General features: G+C 33.5%; 1 protein-coding gene across 1 annotated transcript; it reads right to left on the bottom strand.

Moving 5' to 3' along the window:
• Positions 1-1,276: 1,276 nt before the first annotated feature.
• Positions 1,277-26,736, bottom strand: Pino (protein pinocchio). Its single transcript, XM_003706703.3, has 5 exons — positions 26,539-26,736; positions 12,925-13,009; positions 6,654-6,785; positions 4,680-4,809; positions 1,277-4,080 (listed from the first exon to the last, which is right to left on the bottom strand). The coding sequence occupies exons 2-5, from the start codon at positions 12,975-12,977 to the stop codon at positions 3,970-3,972; spliced, it is 426 nt and encodes a 141-aa protein (XP_003706751.1). The 5' UTR covers positions 12,978-13,009; positions 26,539-26,736; the 3' UTR covers positions 1,277-3,969.
• Positions 26,737-27,185: the final 449 nt, after the last annotated feature.

Here is a 27,185-nt window from a genome sequence, read left to right as displayed (position 1 = left end):
CACGATAATAGTAATAGTAACATGGGGAATGAATTATGTTAGGTCTCCAGACCTAACCTGATACAACCCAACCTTGGTCCCTGACCTAACATGGTCCGAACTAACCTTAGATCCTGACCTAACATAACATATCCTAATCGTAGGCCTGACCTAATATAATCCGACCTAACCTTTGGCCTTGACCTAACATAATATAACCTAACTGTAAGCCCGACCTAACCTATTCCGACCTAACCTTAGGCTCTAACCTAACATAAAATAACATAACCGTATGCCTGACCTAACATAATCCGACCTAACCTTGGACCCTGACCTAACCGAATGTAACCGAACCGTAAGCCTGACCTAACCTGTTGATTGCTTGTTATGTTTAAGAATGTAATGGAAAGGATTGTAAATAAGTACATGATTTCTTTTGTTTATTTATTGTAACTTCATAAATACATACAATTTGCAAATATATTTTGTACAATTTGTAATTTATGTAACTCTTTATTGGTTTAATTCTTTGTCGAAGATCGAGGCAGATTGTGTGTATATTCAATTTTGGATCATTAAGGTGCCCTCATCAGTCACCACTGCGCGTGCTGGCTAGATACGGCATTGGCAGCAAGCTGTGACGTCAGCTGACGCATGCGCATGAAGCTCTCGCGTGAGATAAAATCTCACGACTGCCCACACAGACCCCATCCTAACCTCAGCTAAACCTAACCTAACAAGATCGGTTCGCTGCAAGATGGCGCCACCTATAATTGCTTTGATCTGTATTAAATAAATATTGATTTTTGGGCTTAATCAGCAATAAAATGCATCAAATGTTAACAAAAATTTACTTTAGAATGTCTCAGGAAACATAATACGTCCAAGAAGTCATGAAATCTAACTGTTTTTATTTCTCCAATACGCGTATTCGGGCATGCAGTTTTTTCGATTGGTTCATTTGTTTCGCCGCTAGACGGTGCTTCATTTTTTTCTCCAGAAAATGACCTTTTTTTTATTTTCGTTTCCAGAACTTTCAGCAATCTTTTATGGAATTATTTCACTTCTAATTTGATCATATAGCAGCACTTAAGATCTCAAAGGCTTCAATATAATTTTTAGTAAAAATAAATATCTTACTTTCTGATGTAGTTCTTGAATCATGTAAAATAGTCTGCTTTCAAAAGTAGACTCGTGCGCGCGAAAAGATATTTGTTTATAGATTTCGAAAAACTTGTTTTGAGAGTTCATGTATTTATTTATCAGTATATTTTTTAATATAAACAACACGTTGAAGTCTTGACGAACATTGTTTATTAAACCCATATTAATTTTAACGTATCGATCATAAATAAGACTTTTATGGATTAAATAAAAATTGCTACCAAACGTATTTCCTAAAGCATCGAACATAAGCTTATCGCTGGGCTAATACTTCGGAAAATGTTACAAATTACATTTTAATTTAAAATGAGTATGGACTTGATGAAGATGTGTTCACATACGAAACGTTACATCATCAAAGAATACACATAATGTTCGAATGAATCGCGTACAGATGTACACTCGTTTATAAAAATGAACGCAAACGTCCGAGTAAAACGTTTAGAAAAATGAAGTGAATTAAATTCGACGATTATTATTCGCACCAACATAAATGCTTCTCTTTGATCGTTCCTCTCGCGTGAGCTCTACGTGTACGCGCGTTGCTTAGCTAAAAAAACTGAGTAAAAATACATTCGTGATGAACATTAAATATAGAGTGACATGTTTTTGCTATTCTTTACTCGATAAGTTTAAAATCTAGTTTACAATAAAATTACTTCTTATACGATTATCCGGAATTATTATTTGCAGAACTTGTAAAAAGGAGTTCAATTTACTAGCTTTCACTTTGACCGATATTTTCACCTAGTTCTGTTTCTTAGGCTAATTTTGTGTCTCTTGGCACTTAGCACCAACTTTCAGAAATGCAATCCCAGTCGAAGACATACGTCGTTCTTATTATACGTATACAACTTAGCATACAAATTTTATATAACAACGAAATAGATTGCTAATTACTTTACACGTGTACTTCGATACAGTGTCTCGCTATATGGCCCGTTGAGGCAGGGAATGTTATATACATATAGACATAAGTAATTTCCAAATTTCCAAATTTAAAATCACTGCATGGAAAGAATTCCATTTACATGGAATATTCTATATATTTTTGTCCACTCCTGCTGATTCAATCCAGGTCTATATAGCGACAATTCACTATACTTTAAACAAAAAGGTTCTCATTTACAATTTCGTTTAAGTTGAAAATTTAACAAATTAATTTTTTTGCGCAAGTTTTGTATATTTTCAATTACATATTTTTTCTAGTCAGTCTAATATTAAAGTTTAGCTTTCGATTTTGATTTAATAATCATTTACATTGCATGGATAATTACATACACATTTCTGTATAGATGTTAATATCCTTTAAAAATCTATCTATCTTTGAAATACTGGGAGAAGTAATTTATATTAAAGTGTTCATTGAACCGGATAAGAGAAACTCGCTTCCCCTTTCAATCGCATAAAATATTACTTAAGATTTGAATGTTCTTGTGCATTTCGTCGAGACCAAAGTTACATTCGTTATAAAATAAGAAGTTCATAACTTAATTCATTACAAGCTAAATGTGAAAAAACAAGATACGTGTTATGATTTCACAAAATGCAGTGACGTGTATGTGTATATTTTTCAAACTATTTTTGTTGAAATTCTACGACTCTTTTATAGAAGTATCCGCAACACTTCAGCAAAACGCATAATACCAAGTCGGTTTAGGTACCTTGCACCAATAACGAAACACGATTACAACCCTGATTACTAACTTTCTTAACAGTATACAGTTCTACCAATTTACTGGTCAGTTGTTTAAAATGAGACATCATTTTACTAACCAGATCAACGTTTCGTAAAGAATCATGTTCTAGGAACCAGATTGCATGTCTTAACTTTGCCACAGAGCTTTGTACAATAGCAAACATGATAGACTTCTTCCGAAAAAATGGCGATGTAGAGGAATGAGGCTTTAATATTCTTTTACTGACACAATTTTCAATTTATTAACTTACAAGTTTAAATATTTATAAATTTTGGAATTTCTAGATTCATGGTTTTTATATAAACTTAATTCTCAGAATTAAATTTATAAAATTTAATTAAACAGAGATTCGTTCCTCTACAGTCGTCGTTACCCAAAGGAAGCCATTGTGCCCGGGTGTACTTCAATCAAAATAGAATCCAAAATTTACAATAATACAACGAGACCGAAATGCGATATTGCATCGATGTTTCTCGATTACAATTTACAAACAAACTATGATTTACAGCGCAAATATGGTATTTTTATCATACGCTCTTACACGGGAACTTGGACATCTCGAATATCCTGATTTCTTCGAAACTGCTGGCTTCTAGAGATCAATATTCCTTTATAGTTGATCATAAATCAACGCGTCCCAATCTCCATTAATAAAAAAAAGGAAAATGTCGCTCGATTAAAGCTGCTCCATAACTCCAGCGACGAGTCAAAACGAAATCAGTATTTTCCAATTACCCGACGTTCCGCTGTCAATTCAAGATGGCGCTTTAATTCAAATGATGACGATGAAATCGGCGACGTTCGTTTCAGCTCTATTGAAGATCCTCTTGCCAATCGACCGTTCGTGATACATAATGCATCGTCGAATGGAAGCTATCGGAGAGAAGAACGGTTTTGTTTCATTGTCAGATGTCGTGTCCGTCCTTGCTCCGCAGGAACATAATGTATCATTTATGCATCCAGAATCCACATTCACACGTTTTCCGACTCGCTCATGGTGGTGGTGATGGTAGTGGTGGTGGTGTTGGGGTGACGCTATATGGATGGTGATGGATTAAGTCTTGTGCATGGTTGACGGTGCATCACAACGACGTCTTTCTATAATACATTCGTCGCTGTACACCGTTCACGAGGTGGCTCGTAATTTTTCCAATGCAGGCACCAGGGGTTCCTCGAGGGAGGGACCACAACTCAGTCCACATTCGCCGATCCATCTTGCTTTACCACTGGCGTGGGACTGAAATTTAAGAAATTAACATTAATTTATTTGTTCAAATAAATTGCGGTTTAAAGGCTCATTCACACAATATCGCGTGTTCTTTTCAAATTGTTTATGGTCTTAACATTTTTACAACACGACTGCAACCTCTCCAATCTGCAGAATTTATCGATTAAGAGGAGGGAACGATAAAAACCCTATCGCGAGTTGACATTAAAAGCTTACTCTTATCGACAACTTACACACGATCGAACTTATCACGAACAAAGCAGTTGTTTAATATGACCTTCGTGGTAACACGAAGCTGTTGTGAAGTCATTTGCGAAATCGATAAGCACAACTGTTCCATGTTGCGACTTACGCAGAACCTTTCATCCAACGATTAATGATTTTTTTGTTTCTGAACAAACGATCGCAATTACCCGTCGATAGATATATCAATGTATTAACATTACAATACTTTATGTTTGTCGATATTAATCGAAAGCGAATATGCTTCTTCCACGGTAAATATCTTCCATAGCAAATATGTGAACACCAACGATTTTGCGATTTTTGAGCTCGTATGTTTACGAAGGTGTGCACCCTCGTTAACAAGAAAATAAGTAGATGTTTACCATGGTAAGGTCGCGTTTCCACGAGGTGCGGCAACGTCCGTCGCAAAGTGGGCACGGCCGCTGAAGGGAATAACCACCACACTCGCTGCAATCAAGAGAGACGTGTTCTTCGCTCCACGAGACACCGCATCTGTAATAAAAAGAAGGGTCTTTGGTCAAGACTATTGTACCGAACGCACCTGCGTCGACCATAGAATACGCAGAATTGAGACACGGAATACTAGTGCTTGGCAGAAATCCCAACACGTTGAGTGACACGCGAATAAAGAACTCGTCAGATTTAAAATCGCTGACTTAAAATTTTTTGAAAAGAAATATTTAAGTACATTCATAATGTGATAATGTAAAGGTAAATTTTTTAGTTTCATTTTACTGATATAACTGTTGTTGTCTGCACGAAAAGTGTCAATCATTGATGTAATATTCAACGTGTTAAAAACTGTCATGTTAGCATTAAAGAAACCCTTTCTAATGGCGCCATATTTGAATTTCGTATAATTTACATAAAATTGATATGTAACTCACATTGCAATAAAACTTTCCTACTGAACATAATGTTAAAGGTCTCTGGTCAAAGAACGCGTATCGATTAGAAGAATATGGGAGCAACGGAAATTAACAACGTTCGATATCGTGTCCCTCATACATGAAGTGCTATATATTATGTACTTTATAAAATAAAGTTAAGTAACAAGGCGCGGGATCAATGAAGAATGTAGCCCTTTAATATACTATTTTTATGTATAATCATAAAGCTATGATGTAGAAGTAATTGTAAAGCCGATAGGTTACGTCTTAAAATGTCTTTAAGTTCAACATCGACCGCAGGTTCAGTGTATCTCATGCGAGCTTTTGCGTTGCATTATTATTTTATAAAGGATTAATGAATATCATTAATAAATTTTATGGTTCAATCGGCAAACTCGCTGGGGTTTTAATCGATATCGTCGATATTTATTAATTTTTTAAATTTAATTTTATGTCTATGTGTTGTTTTGATTTTTATTGTTTGTGAATTTGGGCTTTTAAGATTTTGGGATTCGGGAATTTTAAGTCTGGGGATTTTGGAATTTTGGGAAGGAGGGATTTTTAATTTTAAGAATTAGGGACTTTGGAATTTTGGGAAAAGGAATTTTTGAATTTTTGGAACTAGGGACATTGCAATTTTTAAATTGTAGTAACTTAGGAGCTTTGGAATTTTAATAATATGGATTTTAGGGCTTTTAAAAATTTGGAATCTAAGGAATTTGAAATTCTGAAATATTGAAACCGTGGAACTTTGAACTCTATGGATTTTGACGTTCTTAATTTTGGGACTTAGGGAATTTAGAATTTTGAGAATTTAAAATTGCTTGATTTTGGAATTGTAAAAATTCGTAGTTCAGAAATTCAGTAAATTTGAGAACTAGCAATTTTAGAAGGGGGCTAGAGACTTTTCAATTTAAATAATAAATTATTTTAGATACTTCATAAGAATTATTGAAATTCAAAATAATTCAAAGTAATAAATTGAAATTATTATCCAACACACAAAAGTGTCCCGTTAATAATTTCAAGTACCCATAACCTTGATCGAATTACCTCTCTATACATTTCATAGGTCTGGGTCAAGATGGAGTACATCGAGACGACAACTGGGACAGAAAATTCGCATAGGACTGCGAAGCAATTAGGAGTCAATAGCCCAAGGCAAATCGCGTACTTAATGGCCTATATTAAAAATTACATAAAGGGAAGGCCCAGCCGGGTTAATTGTTTCTGATAGCCGACGTTGAAACAGTCGCGTCACTTTTATCGGGCCATCTCGCCAAACACGTCGAACAAGTGCGTATCACGTGACACGATAAGAACGTATGAAATTTCATGGAGTGTTACGACTATCGTTAACTAGTTAGGCTAACGTTATCGCATTTCCGTTTACTCAATCGAGATTGAAAAAATAGAGGAAGTTAGAAATTGTGGCGCGAAACTCACGTGAAACAAGAGTTCAGTTGAGCGCGAAGTTCCTCGATTGTAAGGATCGTGTCCTGGTACTGAGGGTGAGATCCTTGGAGGCCATCGTCAACGCTCCCGCATGAACTATAGCAGGACAGAGAGATGTTGCTCCTGAAAATTACAAGACGAATACCGTGCTAATTAATATACTGCTGTTTTTCTTTATACTGTGGTGTTTTTGATGGTTGTAAGAATTATAATGGTTTGTGTACTTGGAAATATTAATGAATTTTTCAAGTAAGGATTTATGAACTTGTAAGATACTAAATAATTCCTAAATTTAAAAGTTAATTTTCTAACTCATGTTACTATATTATAAAGCTCGTCCTTAGTTATTTTAGTTATTAAATTCTAGTAGCCAAGTTATTAAATTCTTGAAGTACCAACCCACCAGATTAATAAATTCCTAAATCCTCAAAGCATCAGATCACTAAATTACCAAATTTCCAAACCAGAAAATTACTATTATCTTAAAACTGAAACCAGCAGTTTACTAAATTTTCAGATTCCCAAATTACTAAATTATCAAATTTCCAAATTTAAAAATTCTTAAATCCACAAATCTTTATAGCCACAAACCTCTTAAGTCCCTGAATCCAAAAATTCCCAAATTTCTAAATTCTAAAATCCCTAAATCCTTGTATACAAAAACCAGTAAATTCCTATATCCAAAAATCTCTAAATCGTTGAATCCAAAAAGCTCCAAACTTCCAAATTCTAAAATCCCTAAATTTCCAAATTCCAAAATTCCTATATCCACAAACCTAAAAATCCCTAAACCCCAGAATCCAAAATTCCCAAATTCTTATCTAAAAATTTCACACTCGCATCCAGTAATCTTCCTACAGAAAGGTTCAAAGTCAACAAAGCACGTATAACAGAGATTCAGTAAAATTCCAAGAAAAAATATTCTCGCGATAGATAGGTACGTGCGTAAGTATACAATGTTCGATAATTAAAAGATCTTATCTACGAGGTTCGATTAATAATTTGCAAAAGTAATCGAAAATACAAAATCTGATCGAGCTGTTACAGAAGATCGAGTCACGAGATAATAACCTTGAACAGTTTCGAACGTTAAACCCGGAAGAAATAAGAGGTACCAAGGTTCTTTTTTTATACTCCTTTTTTTTAGCTGACCGTTACACACATCTGTTTATGCACAAGTTTCGTCCGTGTGATGAATTCTTACCGTTATGACTCTCAATCGGTTGAGGCTTACGGTAAATACACATATCTTGCTTTCAAACTTATGTTTGGACTATGAGGTACGTCTTCAAGATTTCACTTTTGACGTCTTGTTAGCGCGTTTCTAACACTATGAGTATATTTACGGTGTTTCGAACGTTTAGTGTCCGTCGATGGGAACTTTGCACAGAGGGGTGGGGGGAGTCGTAATGGACTATGAGGTAGTTAGCATTTTAAGATATATCGGTACAACCCTTTTTTTATAATCGAATTTTTATATTTATAAATTTCTAAATTGTTACATTTATAAATTTTCCAATTTCCAAATTTTTAATTTCAAAACTGTTACATTTACAAGTTTATAAATTTTTATATTTCTTAATCTTTAAATTTTCAAATTCTAAATTTTTGTATTTCCAAATTTCCAAATTTTTATATTTTTAATTTTTCAATTTCTATGTATTGTAATTTTAATATTTCTTCTAATCTTCTATTGTTCCAAATTTTTAAATTTGCAAACTTCTTAATTTCTGAATTTATCTTCATAGATCAATTTTTACATACAAATTAAAAGTTTCTATATATAAATTTTTGTACATAAATTATACATTTTGTTAAATAAAATTTTACATATAAATTGCAAATTTTTATACACAAATTTTCCCCTCTAAATTAGAAGTCTTCACAGGCAAATTTTTATGCATAAAACATAAGTGTCTGTAGATAAGTCAGTACATACAAATAAATCAAATGACGTCTAAAATTTTGATTTCATGATAGTTAAATCCCATCAAATAACGTTATCTATCACTTACTTATCAAACAATGATACCAAAGAGTTGTGAAAGATCAAGATTTCCAAGGCTTTCAAATGTCTTTGTACTCTTCTCAAGAAAAATGTCGAATTTCGAATTGTAATTTTTGTAAACGATGCAAGTAATCAATTAAACCAACGCATCACCACGTACACGTAAAATACGCAGTGTCAACATATGCAGATATGGAAATCAGGATGAAAAACGTTCGGTTCACGTGATAGTAACGTGAACAGGAACGTAATAAATGGTTTGCGTAGTTTTACGCGCGCGTGTAAAGCGGAATGACGCGCAAATATTGGAATCGACGAGAATTAGCGGACTACACGCGCGTTTTTGCTGTCCATCTTCCAACGACCAATTTTGCGTTACAAAGAGATAAAATGGAAATTTTGAAAGTTTCAAACATTCAGTTTTTTAACATTGAAACATTTCAAACATTTGTATGAATCAGTTTTAAAATTTCAAAACTTATAAATCTCAAATTTTTAAAAAATTACAAAATTGTAAAACCTCAATTGCTAGGAACTTTAGAATTTTAAAATTGCACATTTTTAAAAAGCAAAAAATTGTAGAATTTCTAATTTTTAAAGGGTTCAAAACATTTTTAAATATCAACATTTAAAAAACTTTTAATTTAATAATTTTAAATAATTGTAACATGTAAAATTTTTTGAAATGACACATTTACAGTGTTCTCCAAAAATATTAAAACTGCTAATGTTAAAAAATTTCATGAAATTTAAAAATTGCAAATTTTCAAAGATTCTAAAACATTTTAAAATACCAAATTTTCAAAAATCCAAAATTTCCAAAAAATTCCAAATGTACGTTTCTTAACAATTTGTACAAATAATTATACAAAGTTATATGTTTAATACCTCACCATATAAGACTAGTAATTGATTCAATTTTAATATTATCTTAGCTAATACGTCAGTAAAAAATAATCTTCTGAATTAATTAATAAAATACTTTGAACTTCGCTATTTCACCAAACCGACCAATAACACGTATCCTTCTTGATAGAATAAAATAAAGAATATACTAAAAATATATAAATAAGCTAAAAATTAGATAATTTAACGAAATAAGATAACAAGATTCAGATCTATATTGAGTAATCGATAAAGGATCAATGAATGACGCTACATATACCTTAAGGCAGTAATTAAAGGAGAACGGTAATTTACCGTTTAAATGTTACATTTAAGTACGATTCGAGTTTTATCGAAGAAGGCCAGGTTACGTCGACATATGATCGTGTACGAGTGCCCTTTGTACGCTCCGCACGTGGAATTAACTTACGCAGCGCGCACATCATTAACCGGGAAACAAAGTGACCGTGTAGGTAGTAGATAGATAGACTAAAGGATTAAATCGTTCCCTCCTTTCTTTCTCTATTTCTTCTCTCTCCTGTTCTATCCCTGGCACGCAGCAATTTCCAGAATTTCCGGCTTACGTTAAGCGTTAATTAACCGCGATGGAGCGAACAAAGGTTCTTCGCGCTTCGAACCGTGAGAAAAACGCGGACTTCGCGAGCGAATTTTCAATCGACGGAAAAATTTCATTCCGTGAAGTTTGATCGACACGGTGTTCGATACGGATGTAGTTTAATTACGTTTGTCGCTGTGTATATTAATGATGATCGATGTAATGAATTTAGTATTGGAGTAGCGAGGAAAATTTTGTGTGACGTACGTGTTGTTTTATGGTATTTACGTAAGGAGTTGGTGAGAGAGTGTTTTGAAATAGAAGCGAAACTAGTATGGAAAATTGTACATATATGGACATTCTAAAAAATGCAGAAATATAGAAGTTGGTGAAGATTGTAGCAATTTAGAAATTGTCAAAAATTGCACATATGTAGAAATTATAAAAAATTGTAGAAATATGGAAATTGTTAAAAATTGTACATATATAGAAATTATAGAAAATTGTACATGTATAGAAATTGTAAAAAATTGTAGAAATATAGAAATTATAGAATACTGTACATATATAGAAATTATAAAAAATTGTATATATATAGAAATTATAGAAAATTGTACATATATAGAAATTTAAAAAAATTGTAGAAATAAGGAAATAATAGTAAACTGCAGAAATATAGAAATTGTAAAAATATGAAAATTATAGAAAATTTATAGGTATAGAAAGCTGAATTTACAGAGATTTGAAAATGCAGAAATTCGAAAATACATAAACTTGAAAATATAGTAACTTGAAAATATAGAAAGTTTAAAGTATGAAAATTTGAAAATATACAAACTTAAAAATATAGAAATTTGAGAGTACAGCACCTTCAAAATGCATCTAAAGCTTTACTCGACAAATAACCTAAATAAAAACTAAAAAAATTGACCCCAAAATGTTAATAACTACAAGATAAGTTCTATATACTACAATTTTTAGTTCACTCTGCACTATAACGTAACCGATTGTAAGCTTTACTTGGCACCTACAAAACGACAACCACCACCACGAATACGAGGCTCGAGAAAAAGAAATCAACGATGACCCGAATAATTTAATTGTTGGTCAACGAGCAAAACAGATCCGGGTTCGAATCTCGGTCGAGGTTTCTCTCCCTACGTTAGCATAATGCAATATCACGATTCCTGTTGGAGGAAAAATTTGCAGCTACTTGTAATAAATTTATGGACCAATAAAATAAAAAATATTAAAATATAGAATCCTCTAAAGCAAGTGTCACTTTGACCTCTATTACTTTGTAAAATAAATTTCTTGTAAATTTTGAAAATTTAAAGAATTTTTTATTATTGAAATGTAGCTTGGTTTAATTGTAACTAGTGATGTAATCTAATGATATAGGTACCATATAGAGGTACATATAATATCATTTAATGTTAAATATAATATCATACCATGTTAAGTATAATAAAGTAAACTATCATATAATGTTAAAAATAATTCTGTAAACATTAGCAGCCACATTTCAGTAAAAGGTAAAATATGTGTCAATTAACCCCTTGACCTATGATTTTTCGGCAGGCGCGTCAGAGCTACTGAATTATTGACGTAATGTTAAGACAAACAAGGAAAGTCGAAATGTTAGGCGCATTTTGGATTCAAGGATCCATGATTGTGCAAATTATAATTGGTATTCCAGAGTCAATCATGTCGTAAATATTTTAGTTTGTTGTGTCTGAATTATAATGTGCGTCACGGGTGCGTCACGATATAAGCAAAAGGGTGGAAGATGATTCTTTAACTTCTGGTTAGTTTAATTTAATCTTATTACTGAATATTCTATCTGAACAATTTCTTTCGTAGTTATTTTATTTTTAGTGGTATATAAATCACTATTTGATATTAGCAAAAATGTTACTATTTGATATAAGCAAAAATTGTTACTACTTGATATAAGCAAAAATTGTTACTATTCAATATAAGCAAAAATTAGTTTATTTATATCCCACACTCTGACTAATAATTTTAGCATGTGGTTTACAAACCACATTTATAGTCGAACGATTAAGGAAAAATTTTAGAGGAAAGAGTGAATACATAAAATTTAGCAAATCCAGGATATATGAGAATGGAGAATGTGAACAATGTCCTTCGTGGTTTCTCAGGCACAGTGACGTAACAAGTACAGGCGCCACATCGTCAAAGTGGCTGCATTATGCAAAAGCGACTTCCACGAATAATACAGCTCTAATAATATAATTCCGCAAATCGACCTCGCTATGTCTCCGCTTCTACTGTCATATATGTACCGTTTTGTGAGTTAGGTATTACCATTGGGCGCCTCTAACGCATTTCGCAGCGACAAATTGGCGAGGGGAAAAAGTAGATCAATCGAATAAACGGGGTCAGAAATAGTTGGGGGACTTTAAAGATTACCGAGCATTGCTTTACGTTCATTTATGGAAAGAGGGTCTTTACATTCTAACATGTAACTTCTTATTATGGAAAAATTGATTAATAATAGGAAATTTAAGAAAATTTATCAATAATAAATAGATATATTCTAGTTAAATAATTTATTGAAATAAAAAATTTTACAATGCATTTTAAGAAATTATTTAAATTATTTAAAGTTATTTAAGTTATTTGAGAAGTACAATGAAAAAGTTTGCAATTGATTTACTAACTATTAGTAACAAAATATAAAAATTTTATATGATACTTTTTATTATAGAATAATTGTAATGCAATGCAATGAAGGGTTAAGTAAATAATATTTGAAAAGGGGAAATAAATTTGAAAAAGCAACTTACCCATGGCGAGAGAGACTCTCAGTAGCGGGCTGTACAGACGTAGTTACAGACATGTTGTTGTTGTTACTGTTTTGATGAGTTAGAACTGAAACAAAAAATAAATAATCATAAAGACAATGCAAATCACTGCAAGAAAAGTCTATACAAAACTAGAAGGACACGTCGTTAGACGAATCTTAAACTCGTAAATAACTCTTTATGCGTGAACTTGACAATTTTCAAGTTCATAAATTTTCATAATTCTAGATTTGTAAATCCTTAAAACTTCGAAACCAATAATTTCTTAAATTATACAAAATTTTTGAATTTCAAAACTCCATTTCTAAATTTTTGGAATGAAAAATTCGTAGATGTTCAAATCCCTAGATTACCGAATTTCTAGGCTCTGAAATTCCTAGATTCTCAAATCCACAAATTACCAAAATTCTGAACGCCCCAATTCCAAGCTTTCTATATTCCTAGATCCCCAAATTCCTAGATTACCAAAATTCTGAACGCCCCAATTCCAAGCTTTCTATATTCCTAGATCCCCAAATTCCTAGATTACCAAAATTCTGAACGTCCCAATTCCTAGATCCCCAAATTCCAAGCTTCCCATATCCCTAGATGCCCAAATTCCAAGCTTCCTATATTCCTAGATCCCCAAATCCCAAGATTCCCAATTCCTGAATCCCCAAATCCCAATATCACCTAATTTCTACACGTCCCAATCCCTAGATCCCCAAATCCCAAGATTCCCAATTCCTGAATCCCCAAATCCCTATATCACCCAATTTCTACACATCCCAATCCCTAGATCCCCAAATCCCAAGATTCCCAATTCCTACATCCCCAAATCCCTATATCCCAAAATTTTGAAGCACTCCAATTCCTAAATTCCCAAATTCCAAAACTCCAAAATTCTCCCTAACCCTAGTCTCTAAAATTTCCAACCGTACAAAAATTCCCAAAATGGCCATATCCTCAAATTCTCTTTCTAAATCTAGAAAATCCTACATTTCCACATCCCTAAATCTCCATATCCTAAGAACCTGAACTTCCATATCCCAACATTTTGCAATATCTAAAGCTTCATTAAAATGAACAAGTGTCCTCTTGCCCGATTGCGATATTTCCCTAGGGAAGCCAGACTTGTACTTGACTTCAGAAATGTGGCACACGAACGCGAACCGCGAAGGACAACCGCGATAAGTTTCACCAGCGGATCTCGCCTTGGCACGGAACACACAACTTTTACTTTCTCCGTAGAAAGAAAGCTCAATGCGATTGCGAGACATGCTCTGAATCCTTTATTTTGATCAACTGAAGAGCTCCCTTCGCGTAACAGATTATATAATCGAGAACGAAAGGGAACTATGAAGGTAGAAAGCACTCTGTGAAATGAACCGTTTCAGGACAATATCGCGATGAAAACTTCAAACAGTTATTTGATAGCTTGTACAGTCATCTGTGAGGTATTTCTAGGGAAATTATCGAGGAAAGACCTTTCACTGCTTTTTAGTCGATTATGAAATGGGTTATGAAATTTAGAAATTTGTTCCCCGGTAATTTTCGTTAATTTTGAGCGTCGGTTATAAAGTACAAATAAATTTATCGTCGGGTAATGTTATGGGAAGAGTGTATGAATTATTTATGAGTTGCAAATAAATCGTGCGAAGCGTTATTTTATGCCTTGACTCGTTCCATAGTGTAATATATGAAGTATCTTGGTGTCAGAAGATCAAACATTCAGCAAAGAGAATGTAGTGGTGCACATATGTACATGTTTTTGTGTCATTGCCTTCTCGATCGGAAGTTAAGAATGCACAAATATTTTCCTTGACTCATTACGCGTATTTATTCCAGAGAATTCAATAAGAAATGCTTACTGTTGCAAACACTGGATGACGTCAAGGATAAAGTATTTATCGGCTTTGTTCAGCACGATGTTCGTAATTATTAAGCCGATTACACGGTTATTATGAAACAAGACGCGTTCCGTTGACGCGTCAAATGGAAAACAGACGAAACAAACGTGTGGCTTATGAAATTTTTATTTAACTTGCCGTTTTACTGGTTTATGAAATCGACATTACGAAATGGGAGATCAATCAAATGGCGGAGAATTTAATTATGTATGCGAAATAGTTTCGTGGATGGATGGCGGTTCGAATTTTGCGCGCAAGTCTGAGGTGCGCGCGCAGTTCGGACGCAGGTTGCGCGCGCAACTTGCATTTGAATTCCCGGGCCGCTTCAAATTATTATTTGTAGGAGGAAAGATTTGTTTTCGATTTTGGGATTATTGGATATTTGATTTTTGGGATTATTGATAGTTTGATGGTTTTTTAATTTTTAGGTTTGAAATTTCTGTATCTTCACGTTTTTAAATTATTATATCTTCAAATTTCTCAAATGACTGAATCTTCAAATTTCTCAAACTAATAAATCTTTATATTTTTCAAATGATTAAATCTTTCAATTTCTCTTTCTTTAAATTACTAAATCGTAAAATTTTCAAATTCTCAAATTCAAAAATATTCAAATCCCAGAATTAGAAATCTTTCTGTTAATATGCAAACGTACGAATTTCCTTCAACCTTCGAATATAATATTTCCAACAACCTTCGTTTCAAAATTATTCGACCAATGTCCAACTGTAATCAAAAGCAATATATTCACGCCAAATATCCAAACTCATTATTAATTCGTTAAAATGAAGATAGCAATCAAAGTTTTGGGAAATCCTGTGTTAATTTGCCTGCATTCATTAAGATAAACGGGGATTCCATTAACAGTGTTCGAAAGGAAATTACCGATGATTGGACTGTTTATTTATTCACGAGGTCGTTTGATTAATTCTATGTAAGTATAGTACAATATTATGTAATGTAACAATGTAAAATATTCATTAATATTAAGTCAGATTTTTCGTTTAAATTACATTAAATCAAATTTATGTAAGGAGAGGAATTGCAATTATTTGCAATTATTGTTCGAAAATTAATTTATCGTACTTCAACTTGTGACGCACTCAAAGTTCAAATATCTTAAACTCTTTTTTCAAATTTTGAATACTCTTCAATTTGAAATCAATTCAATTTTAAAGTCCAAATATATTTTACACAATAAAAAATAATCACCAATCATAAAATAGTAAAAACATTTCAACTTTCTATACTAGTTTCAATATTATAGTAGAAGATAACTTTCAAATGACGCACTTGACGAATAAATAACAGGGATTGAAAAAGATAGAACGCAGATCGAATTTGCACAACTGAACGCAAATGTACGCAATTCGGCCTGTGAAATAATTACATAGACGTAATTTCCTCAAACACTGTTTTGTGTACGTCGATCGATGAACTCAAAATCGATTCATTATCTAACAGTGACACTTGTTTACGAAACGCCAACAACGTTTCCGTATTTTACATAAAACGAGATGAACAAGGTCTATCGGGGTCCACTGTTTGATCAGCTTTCCATCACTATTCTATTAGTTTATTTGCAAATGCCAATACGGTTTTTAAATTAAAACTGATAACTTCGAGGTTGTTGTAAAATATAAATGAATCGGAACTTTCATGTTAATATTATATGAACATTCATTTGTAATAAATCGATTGGAAAATTTTCTAAATAATTGCATTGATAAATGAAACACATCTATTAAATATAATAAATTTATTTCATCAATCAATTCAATTGATTTTGTTATACGTTTATGTTTTAACAAAAAAAAATTTATTAAAACTTGTTAAATTTTCTTTTTTGTTAAAATGTAATTAAATCAAATTTATCTACATTTTAAAATTTGTTTCTATTCAAACTCCACTTTCTAAAATTGCAAATTTCATTATCAAATAATCGAAACACATCATTTAATCGAAACGATATTTAAATAATTATCGAAACGATTATCGCAATGATCAGACTAAAGAAACTTTAAACTCAATTTTACACAAACGAAGTTTTAATAGCGCGGTTCAAAAAAGGTTCAAAGTTTAATTAATAAATTACGAAATGATTGAATGATAAATTTCGTCAGGCGATTTTTTATTAAATTACATTAAAAGCCCCGAAGTTAAGTTAAATTATCAAGTATAATTTGATCATACGTATAATTAAATATCATCATGTATAATTAAATTTGATCACACGTATAATTAACGAAACCTCGAGTGAAATCTTTTCATTAAAGAATCACGGAAATAATTGGTGTCTAAAAGATAAAATACAATATAAAAAATATGTTAATCATTCGTGTAAAGTTGCAAAACATGTGGTTCGAAATGAAAGTACGAAAACGAACAAAAAAGGATGAAAATCGGTAAGGAGAAGTATTGTCACGTGTCACTGCGACGTTCCTGAACGCAACAGTAATACAATTGTAAAAATAGTTGCTTCTAAAAATAACGGGATTATTTTTAACGCGAAGAATACAAAACGAAGTTCTATAGCTGCGCGTGCTACATTTTCGATTATATGTACATAAGAGAACTGGAAATCGATACAAACACAAGGGGTATGCTTTTTATAGAATATCCCTTGTGCGTTATGCAAATACAAGCACGTTCAAGCTTTTGTTTGAACGAGACTTTAATAACAAGACTAATAGAAATATTTGGAAATTTAACGATTTGGGAAATTTTAAATTTAGGTAGTTGGAAATTTTAGTTTTGGAGAGGTGGAAGATTGAGAAAAGGGAGATTGGAAATTTTGGGATTTTGAAAATTTTAGGATTTTGGAAATTTGGGATATGGGGAATTTGAGGAATTGAAGAATTCAAAATTTGGGGGTTTAGAAATTTTGGGAGGTGAAAATTTGGGAATTTAGTGATTTGGAAATTTGGGAATTTGGGGATTTAAGAATTTGGAATTCTGGGGACTTGGGAGATTGGAAATTTGGGAATTTAGAAATTTGGAAATTTAGGAATTTGGAAATTTGGAAATTTGGGAATTTGGAAATTTAGAAATTTAGGAATTTGGAAATTTAGAAATTTGGAAATTTAGGAATTTAGGAATTTGGGAATTTAGGAATTTGGAAATTTAGAAATTTGGAAATTTCGGAATTTGGGAAATTGCAAATTTGGGAATTTAGTGATTTAGAAATTTAGGAATTTGGGGATTTGAGAATTTGGGACTCTAGGGACTTGAGAGATTGAAAATTTGGGAATTTAGAGATTTGGAAATTTAGAAATTTGGAAGATTGAAAATTTGGAAATTTAGGAATTTGGGGATTTGAGAATTTGGGACTCTAGGAACATAGAAGATTGAAAATTTGGAAATTCAAAGATTTATAAATTTCAGTCTTTGATAAATCAAAAAGTTTGAAATTTAGGAATTTTTAAATTTGAGAATTTGATACATTAAGAACTATGGAATTTTGAGATCTATAAAATTTAGTATTTGAATGACTCAAAGTTTACGAATTTAAAATGAATGAATTTACAAAGTTTCAATTTAAAGTTTAGGTAAACTCGCGTTAAGTTTGCATTACACCGCCATTTTCCCTATGGAAGCCTACTCGTCACTGTACTCACGTATCCACTCTTTTCTCAAAGCTCTTCTATTCTGGGGATAGCCTAAGAAAATAAAAATACTGAATCACGTGAACTCCTCCAACTATCGTCTCGGGATTCTTGCCAACAGTTCGCGAACCCGTTTTCCTCGTAAACTAACGGGTCAAAAGAGGCGAAAGCGTTCTTGGAGCTAATCTTAGAAGCTCGTCACGTGAAAGGAGTTAAAAGGTGCTCAAGGGGTTAATCCAACGGTAGCTAACCTTAAAAGTGAATGTTTCTGGAGTTAGAACCTGTAGATCTGATATTTCGTTTATTTTCGAATGCACTCTACGAATTTTAATAAATGGAAGAATATAAAATTAAAATTAACGTAAACTAAGAAACAATTTTAACGCTAAAAATATTGAGACTATTTTCTGAGTCAGTTCCCTTATTTGTAACAATTATTAGCAAGTATTTGCACAATATTTACTATATTTATTATTCATAACTCTAAGTACGTACGAGTATTTTCAGTTACGTAATTCTAAAAGAAAATAGGTGGTACATTCGTATGGAAATTTAAGCCATATGTGGATGACGCGACAGCTAAAGTGTTAACCGTGTACATTATTTATTATACTCATCGCACAATCAGGTATTATAACAAACAAAAGAAATATTTTGTAAAATGTTTTTAAAACGAAATTACAAAATCAGAGTCCGTACAAGTCTAAAGAATATTTCTGAACAAAAAAAGCATGACAAAATATTGTTTTTTGGCAAAATATTGTTTCAAAATACTGGACTTACGAAGTCGCATATCTGCATATTTTTAGAAGCCGTACTGACCAAAACAACAAACGATAAACAAGGAAAATATCAATTTTCCTGTAGATATCTCAAAAATCACGTTGGAAGTATTCTGTCCTCAATCTGGACTTAACCCACTATTATCAGGTGCGTCAGAATTAATAGTTACAATATTAAAACAAAGTTGAAATGTTATATCAATTTGGTATCAATCATTGACTATACAAATTTTGAACTTGGACTCCAAATTAGAGCATATTCCACTAAAATTGTTCACCAAGTACGAGTCACGACTCGTCAAAATAGTGCAAGGGTTTAAATCAAGTTCGAAAGCAGATGTAGCACACGAAATTTTTCTCTTCGACAAAGGCCAGAAAGAATAAGAAAAGAAACACGAAAATCTTTCACTCCATAAAGGAATTTTTTGTGTAACCCTTACACTATGATTTGTCAGGTGCGTCAGAACTGACACAGCTGCAATATTGAAACAGATAAAGAAAGTTTAAATGTTATGCCAATTTGGTGTTGTGCAATCGTTGATTATCCTGATGAACTTGAATAATTCAACTCCAAATTAAAGCGTATTAATTCGAGTAAAGTTTATCATGTACAAGACTTAGTGGTTGAGACTCAAGGGGTTAATAGTCTTCCATCGTTGTAAACTCCTTGTTTTGCTCTACTTTGCTCTACCTACAAGTTTCAAAGACATAGTCTGTCCTGATTGCGAAGATCTACCTGTGGTATAAATATACCAAAGTCGTTACCAACTGCAATCGTTCATACAAAAAAAGGTTTCGAACCAAACGCGGTCATATTGCACATCATTCTCCTCTAAAAATATCGTTCACCACGTCACAAGTCTCCTACACCTTAGTTGCTACGTCACCATTTTGTCGTTCATTCTATGCAACCTGCAACTACGTCACCGAGTAATTTTATCGAGCAATTCGTGTTTCATTGAAAATTTCACCCACGATTGAACCCTTTCACGTGTAGCCATCGGAAATCTATCTACCTGCTGCGCTCAGACGAGCTTGCGCAGTCTTAGAGATGGAGTTAATTGATACTGGTATAGTAATCAAGGCGTTTCCCGATTGCAAAAGTAACAGTTTCATCGGTGCTTTGTTGCAACCTTCTGTTGCGAAAATAGAAACCGTCGCGTTTTTCTAATGGTGAATGGGTTTGTGGATTGTGGAGCTGAGGGAAGATTGTCTAGGGAGATGTGGGTTTAGGTAATTGGGTAGTTAGAAAATTTCAAGTTACTGAATTTTCAAAGTAGTAAAGTTTGAAGTTAAAAATTAAATTTCTGAATTTTTTTAATACTTCAAATTGGTAAACTTGTTAGTTATATTTTTGAATTTTCAATTTTAAGGAACTCATAAAGCTTAGATACTCAAATTTTTAAATACTTCATATTTTCTTTAAGGTTACGAATTTATAAGTTTTTAAATTTTCAGAACACAAAATTCTCAAATTACTAATTTTCAATAGTTCAAATTCCTAAATTTTCCAAATCCTCAACTTCCTTAATTTTAACCCTCTAAATTCCTAAATTTTCCAAATCCTCAACTTCCTTAATTTTTCATCCCCCAAATTCCTAAATTTTCCAAATCCTCAACTTCCTTAATTTTAACCCCCTAAATTCCTAAATTTCCCAAATCCTCAACTTTCTCAATTTTTCATTCCCCAAATTCCTAAATTCCTCAAATCCCCAAATTCCCTAACTTCAACCCCCCAAAATCCTGAATGTCTCAAATCCCCAAACTTCTAAATTTTCAAGATCCCCATCTACCTTAAATCCCCAAATTCACCCCTAAATTTCCAACATCCCCAAATTTCAAAATTTCCAAACTCCCAAGTCCCTAAACTAAAAAAATGTAAAACCTTAAATCTTCAAATTCCTCAAATCTCAATCCCAAAATCCTCTAAACTCCCCAAATTCGTAAACCAAAAAATTTGACAACGTCTAAATGTCTCTACGTTTTCCCCCAAAGTCGTCATCCCCAAATAAACGTAACATGCACACGTGCAATACCACGCTATATGCATTAAAATAGACTTTCCTCGCGTTCGTCGCTGTTTAACTTCGAATTTCGATTTTGTATTCGCGGAATACAAAGAACGAACTATGTACAACATGATTCTATTTAACCTTTCTTATCCGGCTGAGCACGCGTTTGATATTCTTTGTTCTGTTGCGCGCGTGAATAATCGATACCTTCAATGTTCAATCAGAAAAGAACTTCTGAACTCCACGACTCTGGGAGTTTTAAAGCCTCGATTTAAAAACGGGTCAAACTGCTAATTCTTTTTCCGTGCAATTAATGCTTCCTTTCTGGTTTCGTCTAGTTTCTCAAACATTTCGATGAATAATGGATACGTAGTTTCTCATGTATTTTTGAACGAGGAATTGAATTCAATGTTAATTAAAATATGACGTTCGACACACGTGAGAATATTTAAACTTTTCAAGGTTTTGGTAATTTTTTACGTAATCGGAGAACCAGAAATAGAAAGATATTTATTTACTATTAAAGAAGTAGGCGATTTTATGGTTCGTATTATTTTTTATTTTTCAATTCAATTTAAAAATTAGAAAGGACAAAAGAAATAAGCGAGGTAGAAATTCCGAATAGTTTGCAAGTCCTTCTACAATTTAATACTGTACTTTCACGAGTTAATTAATTGGACCTACTTTTTTGAATTGCTTTTATAACTTAATGCCAGTGTTTAAACGAACTAAAAAATAAAATCTGGGTCAAGAAGAAAAATCTAACTTTTACAAAATTTCTTGTAGTGGATCATATGCCTCCTTTTTCTTGTAAAACTGTGAGGGAACTGTTAATTTTTCAGTTGTAAAATTTCTATATTTCTGAATTTTTTAATTTCCAAATTTTCAAGTTGTTAAGTTTCTAAATTTTCAGATTTCTAAGTTTCTAAATCCCCAGACCTTCAAATTTCTCAATTCCCAATTCCCATAGACCTTCAAATTTCCAAATTTCCAAATCTCAATATCCAAATTCTTACATTTCCAAATCCCTAGATCCCCGAATTCCTAAATTTCCAAATACCAAAATCTCCAAATTCCTAAATTTCCAAATCCTTAAATCCCCAAATTCCAAATTCTTAAATCACCTAATCCCAAAATCCTCAAATTCCTAATCCACCTAATCCCAAAATCCCCAAATTCCTAAATTTTCAAATCCTTAAATCTCCAAACTCCCAAATCCCTAAATCCTTAAACCCCTAAATCCACAAATCTCTAAATCCCTAAATTCCCAAACCCCTAAATCCCTAAACTCCCAAACCCCTAAATCCCTGAATTCCTAAATTCCCAAAACCCTAAATCCCTAAATCCCTAAATCTCCAAATCCCAAAATCCCTAAATTTCCAAATTTACCTACTTCCCAATTCTCAAACCCCCAAATTTCCAAATTAAAAAATATAAAACATTTCTCTTGACTTTTCTGTTACCCATTTATAGCGATTTAACGTGACATTTGAAAACGTCCACGATATTTATACGTAACCTTTATGCACGTGCACGGTACGTGTATATTTATATTATGCGATCCCAATTCGTGTACATCTACAATTCCGATGTATTTTAAGGTTCACACAATGAGCTTTAAAGTAGAGCGTGTCTGTTGTCATTTTCGACTGAATATCCCTACTGCATATTTAGTACAGTATTAAACGTTACAGTCTTCCCTATGCACTAAAGAGATATTCACCTTCAAATAATTAAATTAAATCAAACGAAATTGAACTATGGAAATGAGGTAGCACCACATTACCGTATACTAACGTTATATCGCAATGTAACTGTATCAACAAAAAATTGTTCAAATTGGAAATATATGAAATTATTCAAATAATTTTACCAGTTGCACGGTCACTGATATGATTACTATGCAAAAGCTGGCATAAGTTCGCACAAGACTGTCATTATATCGAAACTATAATCTATTCAATTTTTCAATATTCGCTAATCATATATTAATCGTCCATAAATGAATAAAAATGAATTTTTATTTCAATAAGTTAAATTAATATGAATTAGACGTATTCTTCCTGGTGTTTTTCCCTGTAAGACATTAATATTCACAGACAGTGACACGTAGTTGACAGAAAAATTTTCCTACAGGAAAGTTCAGACCGACAAGCGGAAACGGATGTGTGTTTTGCGTAGCTGCTGCCACTTTCCTCGGGTGCGAACCGGGATAACCCAATTGCATGACCCGTAAAGGAGTTCTCCACCCTAGTCGTTGCTCCCGCATATGGGGTGACTCGAAGCCACCCCGAAATAGCCCAGCTAACAAGCATTCCAGAAAGTATCAATTTTAAACACACAGAAACTCGACTTTTGAACGTTAGATCCTTTCCAGTTAAGTATGCGCTCTTAATTATACTTTGGAGAAATATCAGTTACAAAAAGTCAATTAACGAGATAGACATAACACGTAACATTGACGCACAGAATTTAGATACATATGCAAATGAAGAATTAGATAATATAACTGTTGATTAAATAACATCAAGTAATCAGTACATAAACCGCATTCCTCCTTTTCTTACAAATAATTAATTAAAATCGATCAGTCTATTATATCGTCTATTATACCACGTACACAATAGCGTAATATCAGCAACAACGTTTCACCTGTTGGACCACGCCACTTTAATTTGAAAAGCACAATCTTTATCTTGTCTCTCATTAGCAGTCTCAGAAAATGATTAATTTATGCGCCGTCTCAAACGGCCACTTGGAACACCCTGTACGTAACCGATCCCTCGAGGGGGTTGAAACGAGGCCAACAACCCTCGAGGTCGTGACGATCTCTCGAGATACAGGGAGGGGGCTGAATTCGAGATATCGATCGACCTCGCTAGCTATTCTGGCTAAACTCCCACGCGGATGCGTAGCTACAGAACGAAAGTGGAATCAGGTCGCTTCTGCTGCAGGATGCGAACAGAAATATGCGAAATTCGATTCACCTTCGTGGGATTTGCTCTTTTTCCGGTTTACGTGACCGTGATATTGTATCGTGGTTCAAACTCACGAAACGTTAAAATGACTAAAATATTTTTGCTCAAGAAATTTATCAGTATGTATCTCACTTTATTAAAATGTATAATTATATCTGTTAATACTTTGACAGAAAAATAATCTATGGAGATTAAAGTAAGTATATTCGCTTTATTAAAATGCATAGTAAATGAATACTTCAAAAGAACAGAGATAAGGAAATTATCAAATTGGCAGTTGCGATCGGAGAAACGAAAGAAAATTACAACGAAACGAGGAATATCCTTGGTCGTCACGGAACAAGAAAATCGCACGAGTTATGGTTCTGGTGACTTTATGTAATTGCAATATTTAAATTGCCGCGGAGCGACGACATTGTGAGGACCTTCGATTGCATAATGTCCCGAGTTATGTATGGAATGACAGTGGATCGCGGTTTCCTTTTTGAGGCATCATCGCTAAATGCGCCAAGGGTAAAAGTTGTAGTAAAGATTGACAAACTTTTAATTGTTATTAAAAACAATTATCATAATAAAACGTATTTATAATTATAGAAAAAATATTTAATCGTTTCAAACTTAATTAACATTATCATATACGATTTTTCGTGAATCTGTCGTAAGAAAGCAATCGCGCGGGAAATTTGAATTGCGGTTGCGTAGTACAAAAGAAAAATTATTTATAAACTTCCACTTATATATTGAAATGTTTAGAACAACGAAAAAATGTAATTTATTGATACTATGCAAAATTATGAAAATAGTATGTGAATATCGATAAAAGGAAAGCAGTGGAAAATTAGCGGAAACCTCGATGATCATTTATAAGATATCGAATAAATTACCGCTGTCTTTAAATAGCTAATTGTAATGCTAAATCACGCTACACGAAAAAATCTGCTTTCGCTTGAATATTTCAATGAGCCGAATCATTTATTTTCTAATCAAGGTGACATTCGAGCGAGAACGATCAAGATACATTTAAAAGTACTTCGAAAAGAAATACACGGAAAATTGACTCCGTTTCACAGTGTTTTGCTTATGGTGTTCACACTAGACCGACAAAATGTTTGCAGGCGACACGCATGAGTGAAACGGTCAGGAATGCAACGAAGCGTTAGCAGGATTGAGAAATTAAAATTCCGTCTCTGGAAGTCACCGTCACACGACTGGTGTAACGGGTTTCCAACGAGTACATACTTTACACAAACAAACACTGCAACATCGAAATGTGACCTCGTTTATCGCGTATCGAAGATATCTTTAAAAAAAGTCAACTATCCTCCGTTTCTCGATCATAAAAATTTCAGCTTGGAATTTTCAATTTTCAGAAGAGACTCGCTGTAAACAGGTTTTCGTGTCTGCAGTGTTTTGATCGTCGGCACCCAACGGTCAAAACTTCGGTCGATGCACGGTTTTTAAGGTGTGTTTACACTGGGCGAATACACTGCAAATATGCTCGTTCGTCGAATCGATTTAATGTATTTCAATTTCATGAGATTCTACTGAACGCGATTCAATTTAACGTGATTTATTTCGATGCGATTTGGCGCGTTCTCGATTCGACGTGATTCGATTCCAAACAATTTACTTTCACGCGTTTGAATTCGACTTCGGCATGTTCTAATTAAAATTAACTCATATGAATTATTTTTTATAATATTCTAAGGTAAGATATTTAGTTGTACATTTAATAAATAAATAATGAAAAAAATCTTTACAACTGCAAGAGGCATACGAAACTGTTGCACATACGCAGTATTAACGAGTTAATTTGATGTGACTTGTGACCGAGCATGTAGTTCGATCGTTTATATTTAACGAGACGGAATGAATGTTTTTAATGTTGGTCATTCGTTCTAAACGCACCCTTAGGGCCGTTGGGGCGTCAGAAGGAAGAACCAATCTGAAGTTAGTTGCACGACTCAACGACGCGCCGTAGAGAGTATTGATTCCCACGCTACCTTCATTTATCCCCTTCAAAAAAGCAAAAATTCCTCGACCGCTCTCGCGAACGTCACCTTCTTACTCCGTGTGTTTACCAAACAATTATGGTCTAACGAAAAAGTCGATCTTCCCGCTTCGATATACTTTCTTGAAAGAAAAACACGGTGAAAGCATGAACACGAGAACGAAGAGAACGAACACCGAGAACCAAAGAAATACACGTTCTATTGGAAATCACTTTTGTACCGTTCACATTCCTCGACAAAACTCATACATCATTCGCGGACACATGCATTACCGTAACCAACGTTTGCGACAAGTTATGTACAAGTTTTTCAACTTACATTTCGCTGGGATCTTCGAAAACTGGACGACAGACGAAAGCACAAATAGAGCGGACGCACTGTCTTTCACTGGTTTTCGAACTTTCGAAGTGTCGAATTTCAACGAGAAATACGGTTTACAGGTTTCGTTGTTCGATTCGAATAGAAATTCAAAACAAACCGCTACGAGGTCTCGAGCCTTACTGAAAGTACCCGCGGCTGCGCGCGGTCTTTTTATAACCGCGGTGTGGGTTGGGCAGCGTGGCGGTCGACGAGGAGGGGGCGGGGCAGGGAGGGCCGCGGAGAGGGGAGGAGACAGAAATCCCCTTCTGCGCAACCGAGCGCGACTGTGTGAGAGCCATTTTGTTGTCTGTGTATATGCATGTGTGCATACGCGTGTGCGAGTATATACGCGTGCACGAGCGCGAGTGACACAGGAGCAGGGATTCTCCGCGCGTGGCGCCGGCGTGTACGAACGCATGTTGATAAATAAATAATGACCGCCTCGCTACGATAACGAATCGTATCTCCAATGGATCCTCCTATATACATGTTTCAGTAAAATCGTAAAATTTCATATGTACTATTAATTATACTCGTTAAACGTTTACTGCATCTTCTTGCAAATATGCACTATGCAATCGCTGTATTTTGTAACACCCCGTAAA

Source organism: Megachile rotundata, chromosome 4 (assembly GCF_050947335.1).
Source record: "Megachile rotundata isolate GNS110a chromosome 4, iyMegRotu1, whole genome shotgun sequence".
Taxonomy (NCBI): Eukaryota; Metazoa; Arthropoda; class Insecta; order Hymenoptera; family Megachilidae; genus Megachile; species Megachile rotundata.
Note: the sequence above shows the minus strand (reverse complement) of the source record. Positions and strands in the feature narration are given on the sequence as shown.

Bases quoted from the DNA above. Each gene is read 5' to 3' on its own strand.
- Pino (XM_003706703.3), bottom strand. From the start codon at position 12,977: ATGTCTGTAACTACGTCTGTACAGCCCGCTACTGAGAGTCTCTCTCGC. The intron at 6,786-12,924 runs GTAAGTTGCTTT...TGTAATTTTCAG, and splicing joins GAGAGTCTCTCTCGCCATGG to GAGCAACATCTCTCTGTCCT. The intron at 4,810-6,653 runs GTGAGTTTCGCG...TTTTTATTACAG, and splicing joins CAACTGAACTCTTGTTTCAC to ATGCGGTGTCTCGTGGAGCG.